This window comes from Erinaceus europaeus, chromosome 19 (assembly GCF_950295315.1).
Source record: "Erinaceus europaeus chromosome 19, mEriEur2.1, whole genome shotgun sequence".
Taxonomy (NCBI): domain Eukaryota; kingdom Metazoa; phylum Chordata; class Mammalia; order Eulipotyphla; family Erinaceidae; genus Erinaceus; species Erinaceus europaeus.
Genome location: NC_080180.1, coordinates 44,680,516 through 44,699,897, shown reverse-complemented (window position 1 = coordinate 44,699,897; position 19,382 = coordinate 44,680,516). Strand labels below are relative to the sequence as shown.

The window sequence follows — 19,382 nt, the reverse complement described above, 5'->3', positions numbered from 1 at the left end:
AGACCTCCTTTGAATCTGGAGAGGTGGCAGTCGTTGACTATGTGGGTCGTTGTCTGTAGCCGCAGGGGCAGTTCGGGTCGTCTCTGGCTCCCCAGCGGTGGAACATAGCGGCGCACCGGCCATGCCCTGTTTGATAGCGATTGAGGAGGGCCCAATCATAAGATGCTAATTAAAATGATTTTTGTGTTTTTATATGACCACAGGACGTTTTATAAGTACTTAAGACTCCACTCATCAGGTATTTCAGTAGCAAAATGCCTCAATGACACAGTATCTCCTGTTTTTAATACAGGGCTCCATGTAACTGAGTATGAGGATAATTTGAAGAAATCCTGGGTATGGAAAGAGTTATATTCTGTTAGAAACATAAGACCCTCCTGCCATGGAATTCTGGGTGTATATGGAGGGATGATTTACACTGGTATCTTTTACTGGATATTCAGAGGACTGGAGCCATGGACTCTGAAGCATAAAGGTAATTCAGATGTACCTGAGCATGAATGTTCTCTTTAATTAGTGGAGAAAGTTAACTGTCATACTTAAAAGATTGTTATATGGGGGTCATGGCATGGCCAGTTAAGTGCACCCAACTACCTTGCATAAGGACTGGGGTTCAAGCCCATGGTCCCCACCTGCACAGGGCAAGTTTCATTAAGCGGTGAGTGTGAAGCAGTGCTGCAGATCTATTTCCACTCCCCTCAATTTCTGTCCTGATAAATTTTTTTTAAAAAAAGGTATGGAGGCCCAGAGCTGACAACTGGTGGCAGTAAAACAGAAAAATTGTTATAAGGCTAATAAATATATATATATATATATATATTTTTTTTTTTTTTTTTAACCAGAGCACTGTTCAGCTGTTTTTATGGTGGTGCAGGGGATTGAACCTGGGGCTTTGGAGCCTCAGGCATGAGACTCACTTTGCATAACCATTTATGCTATCTATCCTCCTCCCTGGCTAAAATATTTCAGTCCCACCTACAGGAGGAAAGCTTCATGAGCAGTGCTAGAGGTGTGTTTTTAATAGTATTTTGGTTAAAAGTCCTCAAAACTTTTGAAGGGTCTGACTCTGATCAGCTCAAACCAGCCAAGGATTGCACACCTATTGAGTATCCGAAACCCGATGGTAAGATCAGTTTTGACCTTCTGTCATCTGTGGCTCTGAGTGGAACTAACCATGAACATGACCAGCCAGCACATTTAACCTTAAAGGATGACAGTCTACCTGTAAGCAGAAATCTGTCAATATTTGATGGGCCCGAGCAGCGATTCTGCCCTGCAGGTCAGTAATATTATAGTACATTCTAAAATTTGCTGTTAGAAATGTTTCCATTGCTTAAATTTCTCTATCTCCCTCCGATGTTCAAAAATTATACATCTAGTCTTTGGGGAACTCATTTTTATATCTTAAAATACAGAATTATGTTATTAAAAATATAATTTTATTTTCCCTTTTGTTGCCCTTGTAAAATCTAATTTTGAAGCCTAATGCAGGTTGAGAAAAAAAAGCTTTCTCTCTCTCTATATATATACTCAACTTTTTAAGTCATTTTGTCACAGCTTTGTAGTTGATGTTCACATAGTAGATATGCATGTGTATGTCCTAAAATACTCAGTAATAATCGCATTTCACCCAAGGAATTTCTCCATTTATATTTATTCTCTTTTGTTGCCCTTTATTGTTGTTGTACTTGTTACTGATGTCACTGTTGGTGGGACAGAGAAACGGAGAGAGGAAGGGAAGACAAAGAAGGGCAGAGAAAGACACCTGCAAACCTGCTTCACCGCCTGTGAAGTGACTCCCCTGTAGGTGGGGAGCCGGGATCCTCATGCTGGTCCTTGCACTTCGTCCCACGTGTGCTTAACCTGCTGCACTACCACCCAACTCTCCCTATCTTTACCATGCATTGTCTTATCTTCTAGGTGTCAAGTAGAACTACAGTAGGGGGCAGATCTCATAATAATGGTAGGTTAGTATTTAGTATTTGAAAGTACATTCTAGAGAGAACTCAAATCTGACGCTTTGAGGGAAAGGACACCGATTGTCTTACTTTGTAATCATTTCTATCATTTGATTGTAAACTCTGAGGGTAAAGACTAGAGCTTTTCAGCTGTAACATATATATAATTGTAACTCAAAGGTTGCTAAATATTGAGTCTTCTTGTGGTTAAGACCACTAAAGTACTTTTATTATTTTATATTATTATTTTATATTATTTTATTATTTTATTATTATTTTATTATTTTTCCTTATAGGAGTTTATGAGTTTGTACCTTTGGAACAAGGTGATGGATTTCGGTTACAGATAAATGCTCAGAACTGTGTGCACTGTAAAACATGTGATATTAAAGATCCAAGTCAAAACATTAACTGGGTGGTACCTGAAGGTGGTGGAGGACCAGCTTACAATGGAATGTAGACTGCAATTGACTTCACCTGTAGGCACAGGTGATATTAGTTCGTTTCTCCAAATGTACAACAAACTGACTTGAAAATGTTTAGACATTATTAACAAGTGCAAAGTGCTAATCAGAACGTTCAGATGTAATTATGAGTGAAATAAAATTTTATACTATTACCTAAATTTGTCCCATTAAACACTGTATGTCTCTTCAGTCAAACCAAGTATCAGCACTTGCTTCCCTCTAGTTCTTCAGATTTAAAGTCAGCATCAGCAAAATTACTCATCTCTAATATACATTGCGCTTGTTGAGCTGAAGATGTCGTTGAGCTGAAGATGTCAGGCATAAAAATAAATGAATATTCTACACCACAGGTTGGCATTCCAACTCACCACTTGTTCTTACAAAAAGTTTTATGGAAATATAGCCATGCCCACTTGTTTATGGAGAATAGGCTACTTCTAAGGTATAACTACATAACTGAGTACACTTCTGGTAGCCTGTTAGATCTGCTAACATATTTACATGTTAAAATGCTTAACTACCATTTAGAGTAAGTGTGCTGAGAGCCAATATGTATCCAGAAGACATCAGCAAAAACATGGTATCAAAGATCTGATGGAAAGAATACACAAACTTAAGCTTTGCTGTTTATTCAGTAAGTTTATCTTTCAGAATTCAAAATAGGCTGGATGGACATCATTATTCTTTGTGAAAATACAGGTGACCACTAAAAAAAAAAAAAATCAACTTCACTGGGTTTTAACACTTTTATTAAGAGATAGCTATTCATATCAGTATTACTAAACTGTAAACAATGGAGAACTTTATGAACAAAGGAAACACAGTAGGGACCATATATAATAACATCCCCAGACTCTTTTTATCCTTACACAATGTATAATATTGAAGCAAAATGGAATTCTTTACTATGCAAACATTTTTGCATATGCAGCCTTCTCTTTATCTTTCTGTGCCTTTATCTTTTGTTTGACTTTCAGCAATTCTGCCTGGATAGCTGGAAAACAAAAACAGAAATTACTCAAAAACAATACAAAAATTATGTAAACCAATAAACTGATAATTTTAGTGCAATAGTTAATTCCTTCTTGATGAAACTTCTTTCTCCATATAAAAAACAGTCCTTTCAACAGAAAATTTTACTCTGAAAAAACATCCACAGAAAGTCATGAATTCCTTAAAACTGTCAAATGGAAAAACTAACGAATTACACATGAATTTGTCTCCTCCCTTTCTATTTCAGGGCAGTTAAGTGCTTCTTGTGATTTTAACAATAAGAAACCAACTTATTAATATCTACAACTATTATTACATCAGAGTTAATAGAAAAAAAACTTTTGCCACCGCTTTCCAAACCTCTCTAAAATATGTAAGTCCAGTAGAACACTTTATCACATTGAAGAATCATCCCAAATATTGTTCGCTATAAATATTCTGTTGGTGTACTTTAAACTCAAATTACTGTTATAGGAACCAGTTCTCATTCAGACATGTGAATATCAGTGTTCACATACTGAGAGAGGCACTAGAATGTAAGCTCTCAGTGGGCAGGGAACCATCAGCCTTAACTATATTGCTTACTACAGTATGACAGTGCCTGGCCCATTAATGGGCATCCTATAGCATCTGCTGAAGTTAAGTGGTAAAAGGGCACAAATGCATCATTCACGAGGACAAATTTTTGACATATTTTCACGATGAAACTACCAACTTACCTTTATCTTCTGGTGCTATCTCCTGAGCTTTCTTAAGATCAATCTTCAGGGGGAAAAAACATTTATAGAGATATTAGATGTATATGCTAAAGTTGGTTGTCAGTTTTTTAAAAAATTAGAACAAAATCTTACCAGTGCTTGATCGTATTCTTTTAATCCTTGCCATCCTTGAGCTCTACGGTACAGTGCTTTGGTATTTAGTGGGTCTATTTCAAGAGCCTACAAAAAAGTGTAAAATTAGTACTTTATAAAAATGTTTAATATAATGTGCCATGTCTCAACTTACTGCCCATCAGCTCTAAATCAAGCCTTCACTACTCTGTAGTGTTAAGCTGTACCTTATAGATCTCCTTTGCCACTGACGTAATGCTAAATTTTGCCAGTAGATGGCGATAAATCGTTACACTGTTCTAGTGTGCTCTCATTAGGCACAAAGCTTCGTACCTCTTGAAGGAAATGCTTGCTTTCTCTCCCCCTTTTTTAAATAAATTATTTTTTAATTGTTTTTATTTTCCCTTTTGTTGCCCTTTTTTGTTATTGTTATTGATGTCGTCACTGTTGGATAGGACAGAAAGAAATGAAGAGATGGGGAGAGAAAGAAATACCTACAGACCTGCTTCACTGCCTGTGAAGTGACTCTCCTGCAGGTGGGGAGCCGGGGCCTCGAACTGGGAACCTTATGCCAGTCCTTGTGCTTCGCATCACGTGCGCTTAACCCACTGTGCTACCGCCCAACTCCCTCTCCTTTCTCTCTCTCATAGTTATCAGTGGGTCTCTATGCATTACTCCACCACTCCCAGAGACATTGTTTTTTCTTTTTAACAGGGTTAGAGCAAGAGCCAGAGAGATACCTGAAATATTGCTCCACTACTAATGAACCTGACCCCCCTTCACCATGTAAATCCCCAGACACACACACACACGGGTGTGTGTGTGTGTTTTCCAGGGGCTTGAACTCTGCTCCTTATAAATGGTACAGTGCACTCAACCAGGATACACCACCTGTAGCAAACTTTTAAAAGAACACTGTAGTTTTGTATATTATTTAATACCTATCTTTAAAGTCTATCAGATGTCACTGAAATGGTTTTTCCCAGATGTCTCAAAAGTCAAGAAGAAATGCAGAGTGAAGACCAAACTTTTCTTCTGTAAGCTTTTTCTTTTATACTCCATTCTAAATATATTTGTATTCTTTATTTTACCTACACTACCAAATTGTAATCTCATTTTAACTGGTTCTGGCACTGCTGATCTAAGTAGATTGCTGAATATGGATGGCCTTTCCAAAAACACATTTAGTTTAGGAAATGTTTAAAACTGTACGATAATACCCTACTTTAAGACGACAATGTCCCTTTTCTAGCTCTGCCAGTTTGTATTCCTGAACAAGGTGACCTTCTAGTATAATTCCAATAGCATAAATCTTGAGGGTCTTACTGATACATTGAAAATGACTCCTTGCTCTGCCATTTAACCCCCCCCATGATATGAATCTTCCTGTTAGTGTACCTGTCTCCACAAAAATCCTGAACATGTGCCCCACACCATGATAAATGATTTACATGTAAATATTAACCCCATAAAGCAAGCATTGTTCCCACTTAATGCATAAAGAAATTCACACCTGAGAGCTAGCTTAAGGTGTTAAGAGTTCACACATGCCTAAAGGCCCAGGTTCCATCCATCAGAGCTGAATTGTAAATATTGCAGCTACTACCCCTCTCCCCTTCCCTGTGTCTGCCTGCCTGTCTGTTTCACACACGCAAGCACACACACGAAACTAAGATTCTTAATCATCTGGCTTTGTTTCAATAACTAACACAAAAGCAAATGAATACATTAAGAGGATGAAATCCAGGCCTAAAATATTTAGAGATCAACATAAGTAAAATTTGCCCTCCTTGTTCATTATGTTGCCATGGTCCAACTCCACAAAAACTTCAACATCAAACAGACCTCCAAACAACTGTCGACTGCTCCCTGCCAATTTGACATCTTCAGTTTACAAGCACCAATATTCAGCACACAGCTTAAAGCTACAGGTTGCAGCTTGGCCCCATCTTCTTTCTCAATAGCGGCCTTTGAACCTTCCACATACCTGGAGAACACATTAGCAGAAGTAGCTGTGATGCCAAATACATAAAATTCTGCTCCATTACTTATGTTTGAAAGTGCTGTCATTTTGTGATATAAAATGTCACTATTTTTAATGATCACAATCTTATTTTTCTTAGAAGAAAAATTATTTGGTTTTTTTCCCCTCCAGGGTTATTGCTGGGGCTCGGTGCCTGCACCACGAATCCACTGCTCCTGGAGGCTGCTTTTTACCCTTTTGTTGCCCTGGTTAGTTTTTTTTAATTGTAGTTTTTATTACTGTTTTTTTTCTTTTAATACTTATTTTATTCCCTTTTGGTGCACTTGTTTTATTGTTTTAGTTGTTGATGTTGTTGTTGGATAGGATATAGAGAAATGGAGAGGAGGGGAAGACAGAGAGGGGGAGAGAAAGACAGACACCTGCAGACCTGCTTCACCACCTGTGAAGCGACTCCCCTGTAGGTGGGGAGCCGGGGTTCGAACCGGGATCCTTATGCCGGTCCTTGTGCTTTGCGCCACATGCACTTAACCTGCTGCGCTACCCACTCCACCTGCAGAAGAAAAATTCTATTCACTACAACTTTTTCCTTCCTAAGTGATCAAAGCTCAATTTAAGAACTATTCTCAAATCTAAAAATAACTGCACACTATTAATGGCTTTTCTATTTTTAAATCTGAGATCCTTGAGTTTTGTATCTGCCAGTGTAATTATGTTTGGAACCAAGGCTCTCATTGCAGAAGAGGACATGGAATGGGAAAAGGTGAAAAACTCTGCAGTGCTGACCGGGAATTATATTTTAATGTAACTTCTAGCTCTGTGTCCACTGAAAAGGACATATAAAAATTAACTAAACCCGGTCCTTAAAATCTGATTTCTCAGGTCTGCCACTGAAAAGAAAACGAGTTTTCACCAAATCCAGAAACAAGGTTAAGCATCCGATGAGCCCAGTACATCTTGTGCCAGAAACAAACTAGTCCCCACTGACAGTACTCGAATAAAGGAGCTTCCACGGGAAATTGTGAGAGCCCTTTGAGCATTAAGGAATGTGATTAAAGAGGGGAGTCACGTAGTAGCTCAGCAGGTTAAGTGCACGTGGCGTAACAAGAGTGTGATAATAACCGACTGAACTGAAAAACACATACTGCTACTGGAACAGAAGGGAAAATTCTTTCATACAGAATGCTAGAAAATAGCTATACAGGGGCCGGATGTGGTGGTGCACCTGGTTAAGCATGCACATGACAGTGCACAATGGCCCAGGTTCAAGCCCAAGTCCCCATCTGCAGAGGGAAGCTTCACGAGTGGTGAGGCAGGGCTGCAGGTGTCTTTGTCTCTCTCCCTCTCTCTCCCTTCCCCTCTGAATTTCTGTCTCTATCCAATAATAATAAATATATATTTTAAAAATAGCTATACAATGTATGATAAAATTACAAAAATCACAGTTCTGTAACCATCAATGTAAGAATAACTCATTCAGGGCATGGGCTTAAGTACTGCCAGAACCACCGCATGAAAGGTTAGGAGTTTGACAGTCCATCAACTATTTACAATGGACAAATGCATCTGGCTGCCACCATGCTAACCAAGTATTGAAAAGTAGGCCAAGGTGGCATATTCTTTAAGGAGATTTGACGGGAAATAGCCTTCACCTAAGGTTAAGTCCTCTTGCCAAAATCTTTAACCTCAAACTAACCATTTGGAAGTAAAGAAAGTCTATGAGACAACTGATTCAGATTCTACAAAATGATTAAAAACAATGAGGCTGGGAGTACTAATGACTTGATGAAACTAGAAACAAAGCTAAATGTTTTGACTAGAGCGTAGAAGCAAATTGAAATGGTTTTGGAAGTTTAAAAGTGCATTCTATACCATTAGCATTACTATGGTACCAACATAGGTGTGGTAGCATTTTCATATTAAGGTTATGGAGAAGAATGTCTACGGAAATACGGCTAAAATCATGCAGCTGCAGATGTCATGTCGTATACAACTTATTTTCAAAATGATTCTGCAAAAACAAATATAACATGGGCTGGCTACAGCTCGCCCAGTAATAAGGCTCATGCCTCGCCTCGCCTCGCCTCACACTGTGTGCACCCAGATTTGAGCCCCAGCACGTAAGCAAGTGCCGCAACACTTGCACCATGGTGCCTCTACTGTGAAACAAAGAGTGAAAAAGTCACCACTGGGCAGGGTGAAATCGAGCATGTACAGTCCCAGTCACCACATACACAAAATACTTATAACGAAAGTTAAAAATCGATGACCCTAGAGATAGGGATTATAATGCAGTGTTAGAACACATGTTTAACAAGCTTTCCCCAGCACTCCAAAAAAAAAAATGACTCTTTTCTAATATTCTATAATTAGAAAAATTTCAAGTTAAAGACAATAAAAGAGATACAGTATCAACACATCTCACTACTATGCCAGTAACTAGTCAAAAATACAATACACTAAATTTCGGTATGCAGTTAGTTCACAACCCTTATAAGTGATTCATTAAAAAATACTGCACTGGGAGGAGTTGGGCGGTAGAGCAGTGGGTTAAGCGCACATGGCACAAAGCGCAAGGACCGGACTAAGGATCCCGGTTCCAGCCCCCAGCTGCCCACCTGCAGGGGAGTTGCTTCACAGGTGGTGAAGCAGGTCTGCAGGTGTCTTATCTCTCTCTCTCCGTCTTCCCCTCCTCTCTCCAGTTCTCTCTGTCCTATCTTACAACGACAAACATCAATAAAACAAGGGCAACAAAAGGGAATAAATTTAAAAAAAAATTTTTTTTTAAATACTGCACTGAACCCTAATCCTCACCCTAGTCTGCACACAAACACATACAAAAATGTACATTACCTTAAAACTTTGGTATATTTTTTAATGGCCATTTCCCAGTTCTGGGATTTGAAAAAAGTATTTCCAATGTTTTTTAAGTCTTCAGCTATTAGTAGAATTTTATCTACCTGTATAAAAAGAATACAAATGTTAGATTTTAGTAAAGCAAAGTGGTTTAACACTAAATTCTAGCATTAGGAAAAATCTAAAGAGCTCAGAAGCTTAGCACTGAGTATTTTTACTAAGTGACTAGAGTGACTATGAAAGATACTCACATCTTTTAAGTCTATGTCAGCATCCTCGGGGAAGTCTGGGTGACTGTCCCCAGAGCCATCATTTGGAACTAGTCCCCAGTCATCCCCTTCCTTCAGTTCTCCACATTCTGCAATAACGCACAACTGTAAAAATAATACTAAATTGTAAGAATCCTAATTGTGGGAGTGTGCTTACACTGTAATAATTAGCTCAGTTATTTTTTAATGTCTGCAATTTTTTAATTTTTTTCAATCTTAGTGTTGGATATAGATAGTCAGAAATCGAGAGGGAGAAAGACAGAGAGACACCTGCAGCACTGCTTCACCACTTGTGAAGCTTTCCCTCTGTAGGTGGAGACCAGGAGCTCGAACCTGGGTCCTTGCTCACTATAACGTGTGCTCAACCAGGTGCGCCACCACCTGGCCCCTCCCTATGTCTGGTATTAAAAACATACAGTTGCGAGCCGTGTGCAACACTGTCCAAATCACTTCTATAACAAGACTGACATCAGGAGGGCCATCCACTGCTCCAATTACAGTAACTCCTTATGTACACGCCAGGTATTGCAACTATCATGACTTTACAAAACCATTCTATTCCTACTCAGTAATAAAACACCAGTGAAGAGACTAAATCTGAAATTTTTTCCACCATGTGATTTCCTTTAGGTGGGCATAAGCTTTTTAGTTTACTACTATTTCCTTCAAAAATTGAGGGGCACTGGAACTCTGGTAGTATCTTGAGTTTCCAACTTCTACTCACAGTCCTGCCCAATTCAGTTGGATATTGTCATGACCATTCTGACCCATAACTAGAACATAAGGACCTTCAGAGTTAAATAATCTATTTTTTCCCTTTTGTTGCCCTGGTTGTTTTATCGTTGTAGTTATTATTGTTTTATTGCTGTCATTGTTGTTGGATAGGACAGAGAGAAATGGAGAGAGGAGGGGAAGATAGAGGGAGAGAGAAAGATAGACACCTGCAGACCTGCTTCACCGCCTGTGAAGCGACCCCCACCCCACCGCAGGTTGGGAACCAGAGGCCTGAACTGGGATCCTTACACCAGTCCTTGCACTTTGCGCTACCTGCGCTTAACCCGCTGTGCTACTGCCCGGTCCCCCATCTATTCTTGTTAGATGATTTAGTTAATGAGAACTGGCGGGGAGTCGGGCTGTAGCGCAGCGGGTTAAGCGCAGGTGGCGCAAAGCACAAGGACCGGCATAAGGATCCCGGTTCGAACCCCGGCTCCCCACCTGCAGGGGAGTCGCTTCACAGGCAGTGAAGCAGGTCTGCAGGTGTCTATCTTTCTCTCCCCCTCTCTGTCTTCCCCTCCTCTCTCCGTTTCTCTCTGTCCTATCCAACAACGACTACAACAATTAAAAAAAAAAAAAAAAAAAAAAGAGAACTGGCAAAGGGAGAAGCCAGAGTACTGTTCAACTCTGGCAAAGGATGATCCCAGGAATTGAGCCAGAGCCCTCTGGGGCTCAATGAAAGTCTGGCATGTTACCTCTGTGCAATCTCCCCAGCCTTAGTTTAGTCTATGCTAAGCTCTTAAGTAACTATCCTGAATGCTCTAACAAGTGTTGTCTTCTATTTTACTACACTAGTATACATGCTGACTCAAAGCTTTGTGGATGTAGGAAGATGTAACTCATCAAAGATCTACAAGACCAAAACTTAAATAACCAAAATATTTTAAATTGCCTTAATCTCTCTCATTGAAGAATGTTTTCTTAAAAAGCGGCAAATGCAAGTATCTATATCAAAAATAATCCTAATGTTTTTTTTTATTTCTTTATTGGGGGATTACTGTTTTATAGTTGATGGTAAATAAACAGTTTGAACACACATAACATTTCTCAGTTTTCCACATAACAATACATCCCCCGCTAGGTCCTCTGTCATCCTTTTTGGACCTATACTCTTCCCCTCCCATCCCACCCGAGTTTTACTTTGGTGCAATACACCAACTCCAATTCAAGTTCTACTTGTGTTTTCTCTTCTGAGCTTGTTTTTCAACTTCTGCCTGAGAATCCTAATGTTTTTGAGTAGGTAACTCTGTATAGCTAATAACTTAAATATCTTTCAAACAGCAACAGATTAAGTGTATTTCCTTGTGATTCTGACTTACTTTAGCAGGTTTTTCACCTTTCACTTCTACATTTTCCAGCGTTCTTGCTACACCCATTCCTTTAATGACTTGGCCAAACACCACATGTTTCCCATCCAAATGAGGAGTTGGAACCGTTGTAATAAAGAACTGGGAGCCATTTGTGTTGCAGCCTGCATTTGCCATACTCAGTAAACCCTCCTGGTCATGCTGGAGAAATAAAAATCATTAAGAGAAAAGAAAGGCTTAAAGGTACTGATTTGAACTGTTCTGTCACTGAACATTCACATAAAATTAGGGTGGAGTGTAATACCATTTCGATCGTAACATAATCCTGTTTTGCATCTTCTAACGCATAAAACTTACAAGGACTGAACCAATTTCCAAGCTGCCAGAAACTCGTGTAGAAGACAGATTTTATACTGCTACACACATGAAACTTAAGTTATTGACCAATGTTATCTCCATGAAAATTCATTTTAAAAACACTTAGGAACCCGAATGATTAGACAAGAAATATAACCAGCAAGTAGTTATTCCTAAATTTAGACTTTGAGTTGCTACCATGAAAAAAAAATCTAGTAATTACACTTTGCCCCTTTTTTATGACGAATGTTCTCCCCACACCCCTACCCCCAGAAAAAGACCTGAACAATTTCCCTACTTGTATGGGCCTATGTGATTCTTCCTTTACTCATGAATAAACTGAGAATACTGAGAATAGTAGCGGTGTGTTCAATTAAGAGAAGACATAAGTCAGGCACTATCTTAAATCTCTAAAGAATCTAATTTTTGTATCTTTTATTTATTTGTTGAATAGAGACAGTCAGAAATTGAGAGGGAAGGGGGTGATAGAGAGAGACAGAGAGACACCTGCAACACTGCTTCACCACGTGAAGCTTTCCCCCTGCAGGTGGGGACCTGGAGCTCAAACCTGGGTCCTTGCACACTGTTACATGTGCGCTCAACCAGGTGGCCCTCAAGAATCTAACTTTTTAAAGTATTTATTTATATTTTTGAGAGAGATGCACAGAGAGAAAGACACAGTGAGAAACACCAGAACACTGCTCAGCTCTGGCTTATGGTGGTTGGGGGATCGAACCTGGGACTTCGGAGCCTCAGACATGAGAGTTTCTTTGCATAACCCCCGCCCCTAATTTTTTTTTTCATCTTAGCTGAATCACCTCTTCAGAGAATACGCAAAAGAAACTGCTACATGCATCTGGAAATCAAGTTTCTATCTTGATATCAACTGCTCAAAGGTTCTGTGAAACTCAATCTTTCCAGTTATCCTTAGGTCTTCTAAGTTTAATTCCTGTTGGTCTACAAACGGTAACTCTGTTAAACCTTCCTGCCTAAAATGCAACCATTAAATCTAAATTTAAGGAGAGAACATCATGTTCCTTCAGTAGGGCTCCCTTTCCTCTGACCAATGTGACCGCCACATAAACTCAATTTCCTCATAGCGTCCCTTTCTAAAAACGTGGTGCTTTTCCTACCTAAGTATCCATTCCACCGAAATATTTTCCCCGTTGTAGGCCATAAGTTAAGAGGGTTGTTGGGATGGTCAAGATGCATATTTGCATAGAAAAGTATGTCCCAGCCTTTCCAACAATTCTATATAACATACTGTCCTCCTACAGTGTATTCAGAAAGTCTCAAGTCAGTACTTATTTGCACACTAATGTATTATTTTTCAGTTGTCCCATGTGTTTCCCAATCAGATTATAAATTCCTTATCATCATGACCTGGGAAGTGGTGCAGTGCAGAAAGCCTTGGGCTCTCAGACATGAGGCCCTGAGTTAGATCATGGGCATCGCAGATGATAGTGTGACACTCCGGTTGTGTGTGTGTGTCTCTCTCTCCCCTCTTCCTCTAATTAATAAAGCTTTTTTATTTTTAATTTTAAAACGAATTCCTTATTATCAAGGTCATTCATTTTTAAAAACCCTTCGGTGCCACTGGCAGTCATTAAACACTGTTTAGAAGACTGATGACATTTTCATTGCAGATTATTGAATTACCTTGCTCATATTCCTCATTTCCAAAGATAACGCTTTACTTTTGTACTTACATGTCCATTCTTACAACTTGGGTGATGCAATATACCCCGATTACATCTTGGGACAATGAAGATAAGAAGGCACAGGCACCACTAATGTCCTCTAGGAGCTGGGACATTAACCATATCCTCTAGTTTGCAAATCCCCTGACATCCTGGATATTAGCGATGGGTTTGTTGCTCTTCAAATTCAAGCATAAACATGCACAAGTTACCATCCTTCTCATAATGAAAACATTTTTCCTGGAAACAATTCTGCTATATGGAGGCCACACTTAAAATTCTGCCTTTACTGATGCATATTAGAACTGGATCACACGGTAGTGTCATTCTGTTGCCAAATTAAATAACTGGATGGATTTTTTTCATATAAAGGACACATATTTTCACCTACAACCTTTCACAAGAAAAGAAGAATCTAAGTACAGGAGACATTTATTTGTTCTTTGTCCATCCTGGGCATGTAGCCTTAAAAAAAAAAAAAAGGCAATAAACATGCATTTTTGCCTACATTACCTTATAATAGAAATTCTCATCTTCAAATTTTTCACCATAAATGCTTTCTCCACCTGTCCCATTCTGATTTGAGAAGTCGCCACCCTGAATCATAAATTTCTTAATAACTACAAAAAAGGAAAATAGTTATAAAAAATTAGGACATGATTAACTCAGCAATGTTGACTAACAATAAAACAACTTTTTTTTTTAATTTCTTTATTGGGGAATTAATGTTTTACAATCGACAGTACAATAGTTTCTACATGCATAACATTTGCCAGTTTTCCATATGACAGTACAACCTCCACTAGGTCCTCTATCATCCTTTTTGGACCTGTATTCTCCCCCACCCACCCACCCCCAGGGTCTTTTACTTTGGTGCAATATGCCAATTCCAGTTCAGGTTCTACTTGTGTCAAAAACAACTTTCTAAAGCATGACTTCAGCCATACTGCTCTGTCCTTCCCCCAAGTACCCTCACAACTCCGAACTACTCTAAGGTTTTTCAGTCTCAGTTCAAATTAACTGCCTGAGTCTACACTAAAGTATCAAAGTATCTTATCTATAAAATTGTCACTAAGACCCAAAGTTAGATCTTCACATTTTTCTTTGTTAAAAAAATCATTTTCATTTTCTTTATTAGACAGACTCAGCCAGAAATTGAGAGGGTAGAGGGAGAGAGAGAGAGAGAGACAGAGACATCTGCAGCACTGCCTCACCACTTGTGAAGCTTTCCCTCTGCAGGTGAGGACTGGGGGCTTGAACCCAGGTCCTTGAGCATTGAAAGATGTGTGCTCAATCCCCCATGTACACCACTGTCTGGCCCCCCTTTCAAATTTTTCTACCACATCATCTTAATTCTACCTCCATTTTATAGCATATAAATGTGCCTCTTCAAGAAAACAACCCCTTATGTGTGTCTAGTGCATGGCTGGACACATATCAGTTACTAATCTCTACTAATCAGAAATAAACCATTCTCATTTTTTTTTCATGTTAATAGGTATCAATCAGCAAATATCATTTGTTGTCATTTGTGGTTAAATAAATAAATCAGGGTCAGGTGGTGGCACAGCACCTCACTGAGTGCATATGCTAAAATGCACAAGGACCTGAGTTCAAACCCCTGCGGGAGGAAAGTGCTACAAGTAGTGAAGCAGTACTGCAGACGTCTCTGTCTCTCTCCCTCTCTACTCCCCAACCCCTCTCTCGTGATTTGTCTCTACTGAAATAAACAAATCTACCTTGTATATAAACAGCCTACTCATAGTAAACTACTTTTATGATTTAGGGAGTAGTTCAAGCATTAGATTTCAGCCAGTGGCCACTCCAGCAAACAAGGATAGCAGTCTCAGGCCTATTACTTCTCTTTTGCATACACTTTATTAACTATTATGGCATTGTACTAAGTGTGACAGCCAAGGGGTAGTTTAACCATTTAAAACTAATGTCAGTTTTTAATAGAGTAGATTTAATAACATAAAATCAATTTTGGGGGGTTGCGTGGTAGTGCGGGGGGTTAAGCAAACTGGGCATGAAGTGCAAGCACCTACATTAAGGATCCTGGTTTGAGCCCTGGCTCCCCACCTGAAGGGGAGTCACTTCACAGGTGGTGAAGCAGGTCGGCAGGTGTCTATCTTTCTCCCCCCCTGATTTCCCTTCCTCTCTCCATTTCTCTCTGTCCTCAACAATGAAATCAATAACAACAACAATAACTACAACAATAAAACAAGGGCAACAAAAGCGAAAATAAGCAATAAAAAATAAATAAAATCAATTTTCAATGCTGCTACTTGCAATCAATTTGTTTGCTTAACTGTTTGTTTGCTCTTTAAGCGAGTCTGAGTCCCCACTCAGTATTTACATGAGATGCTGAAGACACGTTGCTGACAAGATGTAGTTCCTACGCTCATCTAGTCTATCCAGTCTACTAAAAACGTCAAATCACCACTAAATAAAGGTAAAGCTAGCTACAGAGAATGCTAAGCAGTTTGAAACGTCACTTTTAAATCTTTTTTTTTTTTATTGGATAGAGACAGCCAGAAATCGAGGAAGGGAAGATAAGAAGGAAACAGAGAGACACTTGCAACCCTGTTTCACCACTTGTGTAGCTTTCCCCCTGCAGGTGGGGACCAGGGGCTTGAACCTGGGTCCTTGTGCACTGTAATGTGTGCATTTAGCCAGATGAGCCACCGCCTGCCCTTTAAATCATTTTATATTAACGGTATCATATCACACCAGGGTGCCCAAGACAATGAATCAATGATTACTAACTTTTTTTTGGAGGGAGGGGTACACAAGACAATAATCAAAACTACCTAAGGTCTGTTTTGTTGATTGTGATCACGCTTTCTCAATTTCATTAGAAAGGTGTGAAACAGAGAGGACAGGTGGAGATAAGCTCATTACTACCTCCCCATAATTAATTCCACATTTCAACAATCCAACCTTTAGGAGAATGAGCTGTTGCCTCATATGTCAACACATCTGTTGGCAAGGTATTACCAACTCTTAACTTTCATCCCCTACTGTTGTCTGTCTCCGATTTCCATTAAAAGGGAAGATTCTCTATGTGAACAATCAGATTCAGAAAGCACATACTTCGATGAAAAGGACATCCTTTGAAATGAAGAGGCTTTCCAGTGGTGGGTCCAATGCCTTTTTCGCCAGTACACAGTGCTCGAAAATTTTCTGCAGTTTTGGGTACAATATCTGCAAACAATTCTAAGACAATTCGACCAACTGGAAAAAAAGAAATTAAGCCATGTCAGTATGTCAAGTAAATTATTATCGAGCAGCTGGGGAGGTGGTACAATGGCTAGAGCTTTGGATTTGAAAATCCCAAATTCAATTCCCAGTGCTGCATGTGACAGTGATGTTCTAGTCCTTTCCTTACCAACAAACAAATCAATTAAATAAAAGGACAATCGGTAAAAGTATGGTGACTGACTCAAGTTGTCCTGAGATCACTTTTCTAACAAATTCCACTGACCTAATATTGTCATGTATCTAAAAAGAATTTCCCAACAGTTTTATTTCTACACGTTACAAAGGTTCAAAAATACAACAGCTGGCAGCTTCACGCCACCTAAGAGGACAACCATGAATGGATTCAAACTGAGTAAAATTCTTCCCACAACTCAAAATTCCAAATGATGGCGTAAAAAAAAAAAAAAAAAGGCAATTAAATATCCTGTGAGTGTTCAGATTGCCCAAATTCTACATCTAGCTGTATTCTTCGTGCTCTGGCTCTGCGGTGGAACCTGAACAGCAAGTACAAGTCTCTGGAGAGTAAAAGCAGCGAGAATTTCCATTCTAGAAAACTCTGACGTCGGCAAACATTAAGGCTCTTAGGATGTTTCAAAACAAACCGAATGTACACGTGCTCCGCCTTCTGGACTGCAGGTCTCCGTCCGTCTGTCTGTCCGTCTGTCCGCCCCGCACTCGGACACGCCCCGTGACCTGCACCCGCCGCGGCCAGCGCCCGCGCGGCTCCATTACAAAGCAACCCGCTCCCGAAGCCGCGCCGCCCGCGCAGCCCAGGCAACCTCGCCGCTGCGCTCACGCGGCCCAAAGCCGACGCGGAGAAAATAATTCGCCCATCTGGCCGCCCCTCCAGATGAGTAATCAGCTCTAAGGGGAAGAGGGGGGCGAGCCATTTGCGAAGAATCGCCTTCATTTATCAACAGCGTGGCGAGTGTGGACTTAGGCCGCGTGGCCAAAGGCATGGCGGGGCTGGAACGCAGAATACGGATGTCCCAGGGGCTTTCTGCCAAGGCCCGCAACACACAAAATCGTCTTATTTCACACTGGCCTGCCGGTGCACGGCGCCAGGCGCTGCGGACGAACCTCACGGTGCCGCCGCAATCCCCGAGCCAGACATTTCCAGAAACTTCCACCCGACCTCCGGTGCTGGTACGAGAGCGCCGACTCGACTGCAGCCCCGGACACCGGTGTCTGTGCAGCCACTGCCTCGCGACACTAAGCGGCCCTAGTCCGACCCGGGGGCGCCCCGCGAGGGACCCCGAATTCGGGGCCCAACCTTCTCGCCGTCACTGAGCCAGGATCCCCCGCGCTCACCTCGCTCCCCTCCAATGTCCACATCAAAGAAGACTCGGGGGTTGCTGGGGTTGGAGGGCTTGCCCTGGGGGGACGGGTTCGACATGGTTCCTTGCAGAAGGTTTAGGAAACGAGCTCAGAGAACCTCGAGGCCGGCCGGGAGCCGCAGAGACAGAACGCCTCTCTCCGCGAGGTACTGGCGGCGGCGCTGGAGAGCCACTTCCGGCGCAAGGACCGGAAGCCAGGGGCCACTTCCGGCGTCGCCTCCCTGCGGCGTCTGCTCCAGCTGGCGCGGGCCTGCGGGGCTGCCGGCTCCTGGCTGTTCCATATTTCGCTCAAGTTTTGCCCAATTTCTTTTCTTTTGGGTGGTGTTTCGTCGCCTTTCTGAAACGGCACTGACTACATTCACTGTAGCCCAACTGCAAGCCAGATGTTGACTGGCATCTGGTTCTTTCTTTAGAAATACTTTTCTTTTCCATGAGACTTTTTTTTCTAAATTTTTATTCAATCCATACAGTCATCAATAATACAAAGGGAAAGTCTTTAACTTGAAGACTTCAAGGAATTTAAAAATGGGAATTATAGTGATCCAGGAGGTGGCGCAATGGATAAAGCACTAAACTCTCAAGCATGAGGTTCTGAGTTCAACCCCTGGCAACACATGTACCAGTGTGACGTCTGTTTCTCCTTCTCTCCTCCTATCATTCTCATTAATAAATAAATAAAATATTTTTTAAAAATGGGAATTATAGAATATTAGAATTCAAGATTTACTGTGAGACCATAAAATTCACTATGCATTTAATTTAAGCACATAGCAGATATAAAATAGTTAACCCTTACTATTTACCATTCAATCCCTCCTCTCCAAGGCATAAGAAAAACTGTATATCAGGTGTGACTAAATGTTATGTCATGGATCTCAAATATAAACAAGCTCCTGGCTGCATAATTCCTGGAATTCAGATGTGACAAATAAAAACCTAAAATAACAATGCCTTTAATAAGCTAGAAGTTTGTCTCTCAGGTAAAGTTTGGAGGTAAACAATTCAGGGAGATCCACAGGGACCTGGGCTCCTCCCACTCCACTCTGCATCCTTCAGATTTGGGATTCACTTGTGGTCCAAGGTGGAAATGTAGCCGTTACATATATTTAAGGCAGAAAACTAGGAGAAAGGAACAAGAAGACTCAGAGAGTATATTCAGTAGTCTGATACAGAAGAAGGGCCTTCGACGCTGTCAACGGTTTAAATCCACTTACAGACCACTGGCTAGAGTAGCAATGTTTCATACATCACCACAAAGAAACTGGCCAGTAGAATTTACTATTCTAGGA

The 19,382-nt window shown here is 40.6% G+C and overlaps 2 protein-coding genes across 3 annotated transcripts in view; one reads left to right on the top strand and one right to left on the bottom strand.

Moving 5' to 3' along the window:
• Nucleotides 1–2,774, top strand: part of ETFDH (electron transfer flavoprotein dehydrogenase) — a 31,850-nt gene extending 29,076 nt beyond the window's left edge. The window contains exons 11-13 of one of the 2 annotated variants that reach the window (XM_007530382.3): nt 293–475; nt 1,058–1,279; nt 2,255–2,774. In XM_007530382.3, coding sequence (XP_007530444.1) covers nt 293–475; nt 1,058–1,279; nt 2,255–2,418 — 569 coding nt within the window. In that variant the 3' untranslated portion in view covers nt 2,419–2,774. The remainder of the gene's footprint in view (nt 1–292; nt 476–1,057; nt 1,280–2,254) is intronic. The other variant, XM_060178888.1, reaches the window with a different exon arrangement.
• Nucleotides 2,775–3,038: 264 nt separating this feature from the next.
• On the bottom strand, nt 3,039–18,266 carry PPID (peptidylprolyl isomerase D). The gene is made up of 10 exons (XM_007530381.3): nt 18,068–18,266; nt 16,589–16,729; nt 14,006–14,112; nt 11,448–11,636; nt 9,337–9,459; nt 9,083–9,189; nt 6,094–6,235; nt 4,270–4,356; nt 4,138–4,180; nt 3,039–3,419 (listed from the first exon to the last, which is right to left on the bottom strand). The coding sequence occupies exons 1-10, from the start codon at nt 18,150–18,152 to the stop codon at nt 3,331–3,333; spliced, it is 1,113 nt and encodes a 370-aa protein (XP_007530443.1). The 5' UTR covers nt 18,153–18,266; the 3' UTR covers nt 3,039–3,330.
• Nucleotides 18,267–19,382: the final 1,116 nt, after the last annotated feature.

Coding starts and splice junctions, on each gene's coding strand:
- PPID (XM_007530381.3), bottom strand. CDS start 18,152: ATGTCGAACCCGTCCCCCCAGGGCAAGCCCTCCAACCCCAGCAACCCC. Junction 9,460..11,447: donor AAGGTGAAAAACCTGCTAAA/GTAAGTCAGAAT, acceptor TTATTTTTACAG/TTGTGCGTTATTGCAGAATG. Junction 9,190..9,336: donor CTGACATAGACTTAAAAGAT/GTGAGTATCTTT, acceptor CTTTTTATACAG/GTAGATAAAATTCTACTAAT.